General features: G+C 45.0%; 1 protein-coding gene across 1 annotated transcript; it reads left to right on the top strand.

Annotated features, from left to right (window-relative positions):
- Positions 1-12,363, top strand: LOC118784331 (myelin-associated glycoprotein-like). Its single transcript, XM_036538537.1, has 11 exons — positions 1-36; positions 1,774-1,860; positions 2,264-2,620; positions 2,973-3,284; positions 4,159-4,398; positions 6,558-6,680; positions 7,145-7,369; positions 7,458-7,754; positions 8,084-8,171; positions 8,472-8,541; positions 11,682-12,363. The coding sequence occupies exons 2-11, from the start codon at positions 1,815-1,817 to the stop codon at positions 12,351-12,353; spliced, it is 2,430 nt and encodes an 809-aa protein (XP_036394430.1). The 5' UTR covers positions 1-36; positions 1,774-1,814; the 3' UTR covers positions 12,354-12,363.
- Positions 12,364-13,396: the final 1,033 nt, after the last annotated feature.

The raw sequence follows: 13,396 nt of genomic DNA, 5'->3' as shown, positions 1-13,396 counted from the left end.
GTGCGTGGATTACTCGGCTTTTCACTGACACACACAGTAAGTGCCCATGAAGATAATGTTTTATTAGTTACGCATTAACTTTTAATTAGAAAATATATTGTCATGTATTTGATTGACATCGTTTTAGTTATAGCACTTAAATCATGTTTTTAATCAGCGTTGGATTCTCCAACATAAATAATACAAAAGCTGAAGGCTAAAAATGTATTATAAAACGATAATTTATCGTTTCTTTTCGCACGATGCATGTCTTTACGTTAATGAGCTGCCATGACTTTCATCACACAAATGTTAATGGTGAACGTACAACTGAGTTCTTGTTTGTAAAGGATTACTCCTGCTCATTGGTGACCGCGTTCAAAGTATATAACTTTCTTTCCATAGAGAACGAACTGGTGTTTATAAATGAAACAGCAATATCAATTAAAATAGAAAAGTATCAACCACTAAGGTAGCATTAACAGGAAAACTCACATATTAAAATCACAACACGTTGTATAGTAAAACCCCTAATTATATTTGCGTAGCATTGGCCCCGATGCGATATTATGTAGGTGCTAAAAGTATGCAAACAACGTAAAGTATAGTATACATTGCTTAAATTTTATGCGAGGCAAGTTACTGTACATTTAAACAGCACCTTAATATTGCTCAAAACATCTATATACAGCGTCTACGTTCATGAAAAAGCTCATTGACGGAATGTGCTACCAGGGATGTAAATTTCACTCAAGTATACTGTTTACAGAAAATAAAATCCTTTAAAATGAAAAGTCACTGAAACTGAACTATTTTCTCCATTTTGTCGCCGTTAACTTTCTGTCCGCTTGAAAAGGGAGGGCATTGTGTTCATTGAGTAAAACCTTTTCGGCTGCACACAAACCAGCTTTTATTACACAAGGATCCGGGGATATCTGCGTGTCAAGAGAGGATATTATTATTTAATTCATGTGTTAGAGTGTACAAGACCGATATTAAAAAAAACAGGTACCAAAAACTCAATTTGCAAATGTAATACGCTATGACGTGCTGAGATGAAGTCAGTGAGCGAAGCAACAGTAGATGGCTTAAACGTATGGTAAGTCGCTTTTGCATTTAGTCACTCGAGCTAATACAAATGATAGATACCTATATTTCATTTATAAATTTATAAATAGTCATAATTTCAAGTCAACATATCCATAATGTTATTTAGATCAATTCAAAATACCTATCAGGAAATTATAATATAAATATATCTAATTCACGTATGACGTAGGGTTACGATATCTCTAATTCTGCTCTAACTAGTCACATTGGAAGAACTTTTATCATTGACTTATATGTAACCTCTGTTTCAGTCCAAATATTGATTATAGATATCTACAATTTAATTATGTCTGTAATTTTATTATCACTAGTGGCAAAAGAATATGTAATATTAAATTAAATATTTCTGCAAGTCAAAATTGAATTACAGCTAATCAAAATTCTTTAAACTCGAATTAGCAGCGCTTGGCAGATACACCGTGTCTTTGTTGACAGCGCTCTTCAGTTTTTTTATCTAAGAAAACATCCAAATTCGAGAGCAGCCTCGTTTATTTACACTGCAGTTTTGCCATGAAGGTTTAGAACTTTTCTCAGGGGTACAGCTGCTATACTGTGCTGTGTTCACCTAGGATTTAAACTCGCAGTCCTTTCTCCTTTCGTATCCAGTTCTGTAAGTGTTCAGTCACACTGATGCAGCTGCAGTACAAAGTGAATGATGTTTGTGTGCAAACCCTCTGTCTCCAGATCAGCTCCATCCAGTGCCCCTGTGCCTCTCTGAGACAGACATGCCTGCAGCTCAGAGGTTCATCCTGATTGGCTGTCTGCTGCAAGGTGGGGCGGGATAATAGAATGTACATCTTTACATCACAGTGACCATGTTGCTTTGACTCCACTTAATTAAAAATGAATTCCTTAAACATAAATACAGGCTTGATGTACAAACACTGGGTAGCAAGAAATGCTCTTGCTGTTGATCAAAAACCTGCCACACATCAAATGTGGGCAGTACGGTACTGCCTTTTAGGGTGATCCATTTATTCAGTGTTTATCATATATTTTTAGGGAGTGTTTAGTCATTTGAGTAAATTATGGTACATGGAGTCAGTTTAGTGGTGTACTTAACGGATTTGTATATTTCAATTTTGGTGTTTTTTTTATGCTGTCTTGTATATGTCTTGTTACAGTGTAGTGTTATTTTGTGTATTGTGACAGTGTTGTGTTTTCTGTGCTGTAGGGGTCCTGAGCAGTGAGTGGGCAGTCTGGATGCCTCAGAGTATAGAAGCTCTGAGTGGATCCTGTGTGCTGATTCCTTGCAGATTTCAGCTTCTGTCTGGGTGGGACAGAGACTTACACCGTCCTGCTGGAGTATGGATGAAAGGCGGGAAGAATAGGAATGGGGACACAGTGTTCGATTCCAGCCGGACTTGGAATCGTGTTAAAGGAGAGATAACTGGAGACTTGCTACAGAAGAACTGCACCACAGTTCTGGACAACATCCCAGCAGATTACAGTGATGAATACTTCTTCAGACTGGAGTGCCCCACTGCTCTCAAATGGACTTTTCAACCATCTGTCCAGATTAATGTCAGAGGTACCCTTACTATTGATGTTAAATTGCTTTTAAACTTCATATGGTTTTGTGCTATTACTGTAATCATAAATTAAAGGAATTAGCTGTAGCCAAGGAGATCAGTGTAGGTTATATGTGTGACAGTTTATGTTTGTGCTGTTTAATATTAATTTCTCAGCGGGAAATGTTAATGTGAATATATTGTATAAATTCTGTATTTCAAAAATGAATATCTTATTCTTTAATTCTCTCATTCAGTAGAGATCGCTCTGTATCTGTTGCTGTGGTCATTAGATGATGCTGTGTCAGTGCTGTGTGAGTCTCCAATCCTGAGACACACGGTAATCCATCTTCATGCATCCATCTCTCCTAGACTCTCCATCTAAACCCAAGTTAACCCCAGTGAAGGTGGAGGTGACAGAAGGGACCTCTGTGAGTTTGACCTGCTCTGCTGCAGCCCCCTGTCCCAAACTCCCCCCAACTCTGACATGGACCCCCAGACTGAATGACAGTGTGGATCAACTGCAGGAGAATGAGGATCAAACCAAATCTGTGTCTTCTGTTCTGACCTTCACTGCTTCACACCTCCTCCATGGGCAGAAGATCAGCTGCACTGCACTTTACAAACTGCAGCAAGGAGACGGAGAGAAGCGCTCTAAAAGGGCTCAGATTCTTGATATTCTGTGTAAGACTGATTTTTTTGTGAATACCATGATTAAAACTGAGGGTTTTTCATCCTAGCACTGCGGTGGGCTAATAGCATGCTGACAGCTAAACTAGCATCTTACAGCATCTCAGCGCTGTACTGGGCTAATAGCATGCTGACAGCTAAACTAGCATCTTACAGCATCTCAGCACTCTAGCAGGCCCAGGCCTCAGGGCAGTGCTGGGGTAGATTATTCCACTGGAGTGGGGCTCTGGCAGAGAAGGCTCCATTACCTGCTGGGAACTACCAGGTAGCCAGCGTGTTGTGAACATTGTGGTGAGGAGGGAGCAATAGGAAGATGGCAAGTGAGACAGGAAGGGGCAATACTGTGTAAAGCTTAAGAGAAGAGAAGTACCTTCTGGTACTCAACAGGAAGCCACTGAAGACAGTCTAACACAAGAGAGAGTTGCTCAGTTTTTTCCTTAGTGCCTGTAAACATTTTCAAAGCCTGTTGGTCAGAAACAGGGTACTGTGGAGAGCCAGCCTCAATGAATCAAAAACCTTTCTGCATCGTTCCCTGACAGAAAGCGAATTTTGGTGATAATGCGTAATTCTAGTGATAGTCTAATTTTGGTGATAATCCATCAAGAATAATGAAAGTTCATCTCATTATTACAAATATTTTCATTAAAAGGTTGCATACATAAAGAAAGGAGTAGAGGTCCTAAAACTGATCTTTGTGGAATACCATATTTAACATTAGATTGGTAAAATGGTTCTCTATTCTAACACAAATTAAGACCTGTCTGAAAAAGTGTATAAGAATATTCAGTTCAATACTAATCCATGACAATTCTTACAAGCAAATTGTTCTGATATCTTCTAGATTCTCCTAAGAATACTTCTGCCTCAGCGAGTCCCTCTGGGTCAGTGATGCTGGGCAGCTCTGTGACTCTGACCTGCAGCAGTAATGCCAACCCACCAGTGCAGAATTACACCTGGTATAAAGTGGATGGGACAGAGATGCAGACTGTAGGGTCTGGACAGAATCTCACCTTCAATGAGACTGAGCCCAGTGACAGTGGACAGTACTACTGTGAAGCACAGAATGACCATGGCATGGAGAACTCAACAGTCAGTCTGGACATTGAATGTAAGTTCACCAAGAAGTCAATAATGCCCTTATATCACTGTTTTGTGGTGTTGTGGATATTAATTAACTATTATGAGAAAATATATATATATAATTATGTTTATATATTATATATATATATATAATTATGATAAGATACCTCTTTGAGTGAAGTACATGTAGTTTTGATTGTTTTTCACCGATTCACCTCAATTGTTGACAAGCCAGTTATGTTAGCATGTTATTTTCAACTCAGCAGAGCAGGGGGTCTAGCTTCCATTTAAACAAAAATATGAATTAAATCACAAATGCTAATTGGTTTAAACTGTTCAAAAATAATGCTATTTAACTGACTGCATGTGGAAATGGCTATGTGTTATACCTTTATTTTTCATTCTAATAACCTTTGGAGTAACAATATCATGTATACCAGATAACATTCAATAATATGTAGCTACATGAGTATTCAGACGTTCAGGAAATTACGATACAGTCCACAGCAGAGGACTTTAAATTTGCTGAAGTTGAATCAGAGACCACACATAGATATTCGGTCTGCACTCTACACAGGAACACAGGTTTCCTCCAGCTCATACAGAATGCTCGTCTATAACCGGCCAAAACACTCACATGTCACACCTCTCCTCATCTCCCTCCACTGGCTAACAGCTGTGGGCAGAATAAAACACAGATCTCTGGTCCCAGCCCACAGGACAGTGAGAGGAAATGCACCCTCTGACCTTCGATCCATTATCACACCATTCACTCCTGCCAGACCCCTCCGCTCCACAGCCCCGGGTTGCCTTGTCATCCCTTTCTGAAAGGGTCTCTTCTCGGTCATGTCTGTTCGCTGTTCACCCCCCAGAGTGAGCTCCCCATAACACTCAGCACAGCTCACTGCCTCCCTCTACTGCAGGCTGAAAATGCATCTGTTCACACTGCGTCTCGGTTCACCTTATATTTGCTAAGAATTCAGTGTAATTGAGGAAATGGCATGAATGCTCAGTAAAAGAGTTATGTAGCAGAATGCTGTACGTTATGCCGTGACTCCTATCAGTTATCTAACTGATGATTTGATATCGTCTATCCTTCTAGTCTAACCTGGTTGTATGCATTTTTGTAAGTCTCTCTGGATGAGTGTCTGTCAGCGAAATGACTAAATGTAGATGTCAAATGTTACATGCTATAAATTTTTAAACTACTTTGGCGATTTCATATAATATTTACACAGTCAATCAGTAAATTTACCACTTGATCTATATTACTGATGCCTATTGTCATTAGTAGAGTAACAGGCCCACAGAGTTCATTACAGGAATATAGCTATTTACCTTTAGCGGTCGTAGATTTCAGTGTTCAGAAAGTCCACATCATGGACACAAGATCAAGCTGCTTTGGGCAATAAAAGCTGAAGAAAGCAAAAATTAGGCGTTACAATTGCAAAATATGGATTACATTTTTGGAATAAAATTTAAGATTGTAGACATTTTAAATCATACCCTAATGAACTGAGATCAGTGTTGATCATGGAGGAGCTGTTATTGTCAGGCTTTCAGGTTAGTAGGACCCAGGTGCAGACCGGGATGACAAACCAGGCGTTTATTTGAGGAAAATCCAAAAATCAGAAGTAACCAACAGTCCAAGTCAAAGCCAGAAAATCCATGGGTAGAAAATCCAAAACCCAAGGCAAGTTCAAAATCCAACAAAACAGGCAGGAAGAAAACAGACTGAAAGACTGTGACGAACTGGCAGAGAAACAGAGCAGATAGAGGGGTATAAACACACAGGCTGGTGATGAGAGAACAGGGATCAGGTGTGCAGGATGGGCCTCAGGTGGTGGGTGTGGCAGCAGGGCAGATGGGCGGGACAGGAGGTGGGGCGATGGCTGAAAACAAAAACAAAAGCGCATGCACGGAAAAAAAAAACAAACAAATGACACGCCCACACTGACAGACAGGAAGACAAAAACAACACAAGCCGGACATCACGCGGAAGGACTGACAGTTATATTTAAAAGTGAATATTTAAATGTCTGTTCTCCTTCTAAGAAAGTACGCCTGAAGTGTCCGGCAGTGGTTCTGGAGTACAGAGAAAGCGTGGAAGCTCCTGACTGATTGTTCGATGGTTTTCTGTGATTGTGGTTCGGGTGTGAGATTCACACTCCCGCTCTGTGATTGCAGATGGCCCACGGAACACCAGCATCACAGTGACCCACTCAGGTGCCATTCTGGAGGGACACAATGTGACCCTGAACTGCAGCAGTGACGCAAACCCGCCTGTGACCAGTTACACCTGGTTCACAGGTAACGGTTCGGTCCTGGGGTCAGAACAGGTCCTTACAATCTGCAGTGTTGAGGCCAATGACAGTGAGGAGATCTTCTGCAACGTGACCAACACTCACAGCTCTGACACCTCTGTGCCGTTGGTTCTGCGTGTGCAGTGTGAGTATCAGTGTGTCCCTCAGCTTCTCACCTCTCACCTTCCACCTCTGCCTTTTGTCCCTCAGTCTAGTCTGCATGTGCAAACACTGACGTTGATGAATACTTTTCCCATGCGGTGATGTGGTCTACTCATGCCACAGAATTGCCTTTAATGTCTGACTTCTGGCTGTGTGTGGTTTTATGCATATGACTATGCCAATGTGTCTGTTCCTAAAAGCAATTGCCAGCCTCATTTTAAAATGCTTGTGACAGTTTTGAAAGTCAATTTGTTTTTCTTCCAGATCCTCCTAGAGATACCTCTGCCTCAGTGAGTCCCTCTGGGTCAGTGATGCTGGGCAGCTCTGTGACTCTGACCTGCAGCAGTAATGCCAACCCACCAGTGCAGAGCTACACCTGGTATAAAGTGAATGGGACAGAGATGCAGACTGTAGGGTCTGGACAGAATCTCACCTTCAATGAGACTGAGCCCAGTGACAGTGGACAGTACTACTGTGTAGCACAGAATGACCATGGCATGGAGAACTCAACAACAGTCAGTCTGGATGTTAAGTGTAAGTGCAATGCTTGCATTAATTGGATGCAATATTATGAATGTCATTCATATGTGTAATATATATGAATATGGCCTCTCCTGTTCAGACCTGCCTCAGATCTCTACCTCCCAGAGCTGCATCATAAGTGCAGCAGGGATCAGCTGCTCCTGTGAGAGCCGTGGGAATCCCTCTCCCAGCATGGAGTGGCGTGTGTCTGGAGTGCGGGTCACTAACTCTACTGACAGAGTCATCAGGGAGGAGCAGCTGGGGAGCGCTGGCCTGAGGAGCTCCCTCACCATGCGCCACTCACAGGGAGACACGCCCTCTCTTCTCTGCCTCAGCACCAACACTCTCGGCTCCTCCAGCCTCCAGCTCCACCTCCCGTGTCCAGAGACTCACTCAGGTGAGCTGTGGCACATTGGATGTCACCTATTTTCCAGATATTTTCTTACATAAACCAATGTCACCTTAAAATAATGAATTTTGAGTTTCAGTCTTTTAAAACAAAATATCAAATAGAACAAAATTGAAATGTATCATTTGAAATTCAGTAAAATGTGAGAATTGGTCAAGGGTCTGAAGACATTAAATAAATGAATACATAAACAGATAAATTAATGAACTAGGAATGAGTTGATTGATTCAGAAATTACAGCTTTTATGAGTACTTCTTCCTTTAACAGAGTGGACATGGTTAAATGTTTTTCCGCGTTTTTATGAATCTAACTGCAGGTGTCCACATTCCCACCCTGCTGACTGGGGCGGCGGCCGGCGCTGCTGCTGTGACGCTCCTCTGTCTCTGTTTGCAGTTGGTTTTCAGGTGAGGAGCTCTAGGAACCTGAGGCACCATCCGCAGAGCCGCTCTCCTCTGTAGCTGACTCAGGTGTGATTGTGTAACGTAAAGAAGGCCCCGCTACGTGATTGATTAGCGTAACGAAGGCTCTGCTAGGTGATTGGTTAATGTAATGAAGGCTTTGCTAGGTGATTGGTTAATGTAATGAAGGCTTTGCTAGGTGATTGGTTAATGTAATGAAGGCTTTGCTAGGTGATTGGTTAACATAGGGAAGGTTCCGCTAGCCTGTCCTTCTTTACAGTGTTTGATTCACTGATGTATTTACAGGAAGAAGAAAGGCAGGCAGTCATCCAGTGGGGGTATGATGGACACTGTGGAGCTCATACAGCCTGCTGGGGTGAGTTCCAGTCACACACACACACACACACGCACACACGCAGACACGCACCCTCACACATGAGAGAGAGAGTAAGCTGGGGCTCAGTGGGGCACTCTGGTAAATACTGTGGTGTGAAAATGTTGGTGGAATGTTCTCTGTCATTCTGAGCCCAATGAATGGGCGAGACATTTAAAGAGAGCGGCAGGTAAGGTAGAATACAGAAGCGCAGAGCACAGGTACAGAGAAACACCTGAAGCCAACCCTGTCTCAGAGAAATAGCAGTGGGACAGGAGGAGGTGACATTAACGAGGAGCAGATCAGCTGCCTCACTCACAGGAAAGAGGAAGGAGCACAGTGACACGCTCTTATGCTGCAGGCTTCGTTTATTATATATTTATGATGAATATGGCAATATGTCTGCATGGAAAGCGTAGTGACTGAGTAATAAGCCTCAAAAGATAAGTCATGAGTGAGGTCTGTCACGTGAGGTCTGTCGCGTGAGGTCTGTCACGTGAGGTCTGTCGCGTGAGGTCTGTCGCTGGTTCTTCTTCTCTCTAAAGCCTTCACCGCTGCCTTTGCATCTCTTTGTGTCCTTTTCTTGTGGCCAAGCATTTCACTGTTGTCTCCATGACACAGCAGATCGGAAAGCTGCCCTGGCTGCAGGCCGGCTCAGTAAAGGAGCATTAAAGGTTGTGAGAAGCAAAAGCGTGTGTGTGGTACTGACCTCCTTGAGTTTGGGAAGCAGCCGCTGAGGTGACTCACGGCATGTTGCCGGAACAGGCCTCTCAGCTGCAGGACTCCAGCATTGCAGCCTGTTCCTCTCCCCCGTGCTGAAGCAAGACCACCTGGGTGTTGCAACAGAGCAGTTCTGTTAAGTTGTGTAACCACTTCTGACGCGGGTAACTGTACGCACATTTGACCTCTGATACATCATTATGAAAAAACAATGAGTCTCATCATCCAATGCATTTGGGTGTTACCTGCTTGTCCTTTCCTACACTAATTATATTTGTATTTTCTGTCTTAAATTGGGCGAAAGCTTCAGAGCAGACAGGACTGCTGGTTTTGCACCACGGAATTAATGAGTGATCATTTTTACTGCACCTCAGAGTGGTGCACAATACGTGCTTCCTCCCTGCAGGGCTCGCAGGGTCACAGCTCCTCCCTGTAGCTGCAGGCTCTCCCCTGCAGGGCTCGCAGGGTCACAGCTCCTCCCTGTAGCTGCAGGCTCTCCCCTGCAGGGCTCGCAGGGTCACAGCTCCTCCCTGTAGCTGCAGGCTCTCCCCTGCAGGGCTCTCAGGGTCACAGCTCCTCCCTGTAGCTGCAGGCTCTCCCCTGCAGGGCTCTCAGGGTCACAGCTCCTCCCTGTAGCTGCAGGCTCCTCCCTGCAGGGCTCGCAGGGTCACAGCTCCTCCCTGTAGCTGCAGGCTCTCCCCTGCAGGGCTCGCAGGGTCACAGCTCCTCCCTGTAGCTGCAGGCTCTCCCCTGCAGGGCTCTCAGGGTCACAGCTCCTCCCTGTAGCTGCAGGCTCTCCCCTGCAGGGCTCTCAGGGTCACAGCTCCTCCCTGTAGCTGCAGGCTCCTCCCTGCAGGGCTCGCAGGGTCACAGCTCCTCCCTGTAGCTGCAGGCTCTCCCCTGCAGGGCTCTCAGGGTCACAGCTCCTCCCTGTAGCTGCAGGCTCTCCCCTGCAGGGCTCGCAGGGTCACAGCTCCTCCCTGTAGCTGCAGGCTCTCCCCTGCAGGGCTCTCAGGGTCACAGCTCCTCCCTGTAGCTGCAGGCTCTCCCCTGCAGGGCTCTCAGGGTCACAGCTCCTCCCTGTAGCTGCAGGCTCCTCCCTGCAGGGCTCGCAGGGTCACAGCTCCTCCCTGTAGCTGTAGGGCTTGCAGGGTCACAGCTCCTCCCTGTAGCTGCAGGCTCTCCCCTGCAGGGCTCTCAGGGTCACAGCTCCTCCCTGTAGCTGCAGGCTCCTCCCTGCAGGGCTCGCAGGGTCACAGCTCCTCCCTGTAGCTGTAGGGCTTGCAGGGTCACAGCTCCTCCCTGTAGCTGCAGGCTCTCCCCTGCAGGGCTCGCAGGGTCACAGCTCCTCCCTGTAGCTGCAGGGCTTGCAGGGTCACAGCTCCTCCCTGTAGCTGCAGGCTCTCCCCTGCAGGGCTCTCAGGGTCACAGCTCCTCCCTGTAGCTGCAGGCTCCTCCCTGCAGGGCTCTCAGGGTCACAGCTCCTCCCTGTAGCTGCAGGGCTTGCAGGGTCACAGCTCCTCCCTGTAGCTGCAGGGCTTGCAGGGTCACAGCTCCTCCCTGTAGCTGCAGGCTCTCCCCTGCAGGGCTTGCAGGGTCACAGTCAGGGCCAGGCCACTCTCTTCAGCCCTCATTCATCTCACTGCAGAACCTTTGTCTCATTTTCATTCTTCCCACCTGTGACTTACTTACAGAAACTCACCGTAACGCCATAATAATGTCACCTTAACTCCACAATAACTCTGCATTAATCTCATATTAACCTCATTTTATGCTCACCTGGACATCACCTTACCCTCAGTTTACTCTCTGGACCTCACGTTCACCTCACATTAGTCTCACCTGGCCTCACCTAAGCCTCACATTACTCTCACTTTAACCTCACAGTGCTGCAGCCTGTTTCCTCATGTTTGACTTTGCCTCAATGTGCCCCTCCGATTCCTCGGGCTCTCACTAATATAATCACAATTGTGACTCACCATAACTGATATGTTAGACCTTTTCTGTATATAAAAAAATTTTCAGTGATTACTACAGAATTATCGCTGTTTGGATAAACAATATCAACTGTTGATGAATCTAAGTGACAAATAAGAATAAGTACAGATACTGAAATGAAATGTATGTATAGCAATACAGAAGCACTCAGCCAGTAAAGGTCTGTATTGAAATAAATAAATAATAAAAATAAATTGTATGACATATTGTTAATGTAAATTAATGTTAAAATTAATTTAAAAATAGTTTAAATAAATGACTGAAACAATAGTGGTAATTGCAGTAGCCTACCTAGTGACAGCATTGTGGGAGATCTGTTGGCAGAAAATAGCAAAAGTTTATGTTAGTTTTTATTTGTGATGTTTATAAGTGGGACAAAGATCTGACCTTTGGTTCCCACGTCTCTCTTAACCTATGTGTGTCAGGGTCTCCCTCAAGAGGAGGAATCTCTGTATGCCAATAAGACTATGCTGTCAGAGCTCCCGGAGACAGAGGGGGACCAGACGACCCTTCACTACACCACTATAGATTTCTCCAAACTCTGCAGCCAAGGAGCTACAGCAGAGCCAGGGCTCATCCGAGGCAGTTTGGAAAGAACGACAGAGTACGCCGTGATCAACCACAGATCCACGAGTAACGGTGGGGCTGAAGGGGGCACAGGAGAGGAGGAGGGGGAGTACGCTGTGGTCAGGAGGGCCAAGCCTGGGGGGAGCATCACAGCCAAGTCCAAGCGGGAGAGGGAGAGGCCGGAGGCGAAGGAGGAGCCCAGCCAGGCGGCGGGGTGCGACCTCAGCCTCCAGGCTTCAGTGGAGGCCCAGAGCAGCCAAACTGAGGCGGATGCAGAGTGGGAGACAGCCAACGAGAGAGGGGCGTCCCAACCAGCCAGTCCACCTGCATCAGATGAAATTGAGCAGGAGGTAGCCTATGGGAACATCTGCCGCTCCCAGTCCGCTATGGCAACAGAACGGGAACAAACAGAGCCGTGCCAGAGCCCTGGAGGGAAGGAGAGCCGCAGGGAGGGGGATTCAGGGAGGGAGCAGGAGGACTTGTATGTGGATGTCATGAGCCCACTCACAGCAAAAGCTGTGGCAACGTAGAGCGGGCAACTCCAGGACCAATGTGTGTTAGGCAAATCCAGAAACTGTGCTGTGTGTTAGGCAAATCCAGAAACTGTGCTGTGTGTTAGGCAACTCCAGAAACTGTGCTGTGTGTTAGGCAAATCCAGAAACTGTGCTGTGTGTTAGGCAACTCCAGAAACTGTGCTGTGTGTTAGGCAACTCCAGAAACTGTGCTGTGTGTTAGGCAACTCCAGAAACTGTGCTGTATGTTAGGGAACTCCAGTAACTGTGCTGTGTGTTAGGGAACTCCAGAAACTGTGCTGTATGTTAGGGAACTCCAGAAACTGTGCTGTGTGTTAGGGAATTCCAGTAACTGTGCTGTGTGTTAGGCAACTCCAGAAACTGTGCTGTGTGTTAGGCAACTCCACTAACTGCGCTGTGTGTTAGGGAACTCCAGTAACTGTGCTGTGTGTTAGGGAACTCCAGTAACTGTGCTGTGTGTTAGGGAACTCCACTAACTGTGCTGTGTGTTAGGGAATTCTAAGATAAATGCAGATATTGTTACAGTAATTATGATCATCATAAAACACTTGTGCAATTTCAGAAGATTTGTAGTGTACTGAAAGGGTTAATATATTGCCATGTAATGGCTGTTTCTCAGAGGAATTCACCATTTCCTAAATGTTCAGTTTTACTAGTATATTAATGAATGTGTATATTTATGCTAATTTGAGTAAAGATAATTTTAACTGTCACAATTGGTCAAATAAAGGCATTTAATGTAATGTTCTGTTAGAACACCAATCATACAGACAACAGTCACACATAAAATAAAAGTATGTCTCTGCAGCAGAAAAAAGTTCGACTCAAAGGTATATTTCTTTGTAGCTGAATGCACTCTCAGAGAGAGAAATAGACATATAGCTAAAGAGACAATGCATCAGTTCTGCCTGTCAGGTTGATTTGGACACATAAAGTAACACTCATTCCTTCTGTGATTATTAATGTCTTGTGGGAGAAACAGAAATGACCACAATGCTGGGTGCAGCACATTGCATCATGGGAGAAAATCCATCAGTGAT

This window comes from Megalops cyprinoides, chromosome 10 (genome assembly GCF_013368585.1).
Source record: "Megalops cyprinoides isolate fMegCyp1 chromosome 10, fMegCyp1.pri, whole genome shotgun sequence".
NCBI lineage: Eukaryota > Metazoa > Chordata > Actinopteri > Elopiformes > Megalopidae > Megalops > Megalops cyprinoides.
The sequence above is the reverse complement of the archived record's forward strand: the minus strand, read 5'-3'. Positions and strand labels throughout refer to the sequence as shown.

Excerpts from the sequence above, each read along its gene's own strand:
- LOC118784331 (XM_036538537.1), top strand. The coding sequence starts at position 1,815 with ATGCCTGCAGCTCAGAGGTTCATCCTGATTGGCTGTCTGCTGCAAG. Across the intron at positions 6,681-7,144 it reads CAGTTACACCTGGTTCACAG|TGATGCTGGGCAGCTCTGTG; the intron begins GTAACGGTTCGG and ends CCTCTGGGTCAG. Across the intron at positions 7,755-8,083 it reads GTGTCCAGAGACTCACTCAG|GTGTCCACATTCCCACCCTG; the intron begins GTGAGCTGTGGC and ends ATCTAACTGCAG.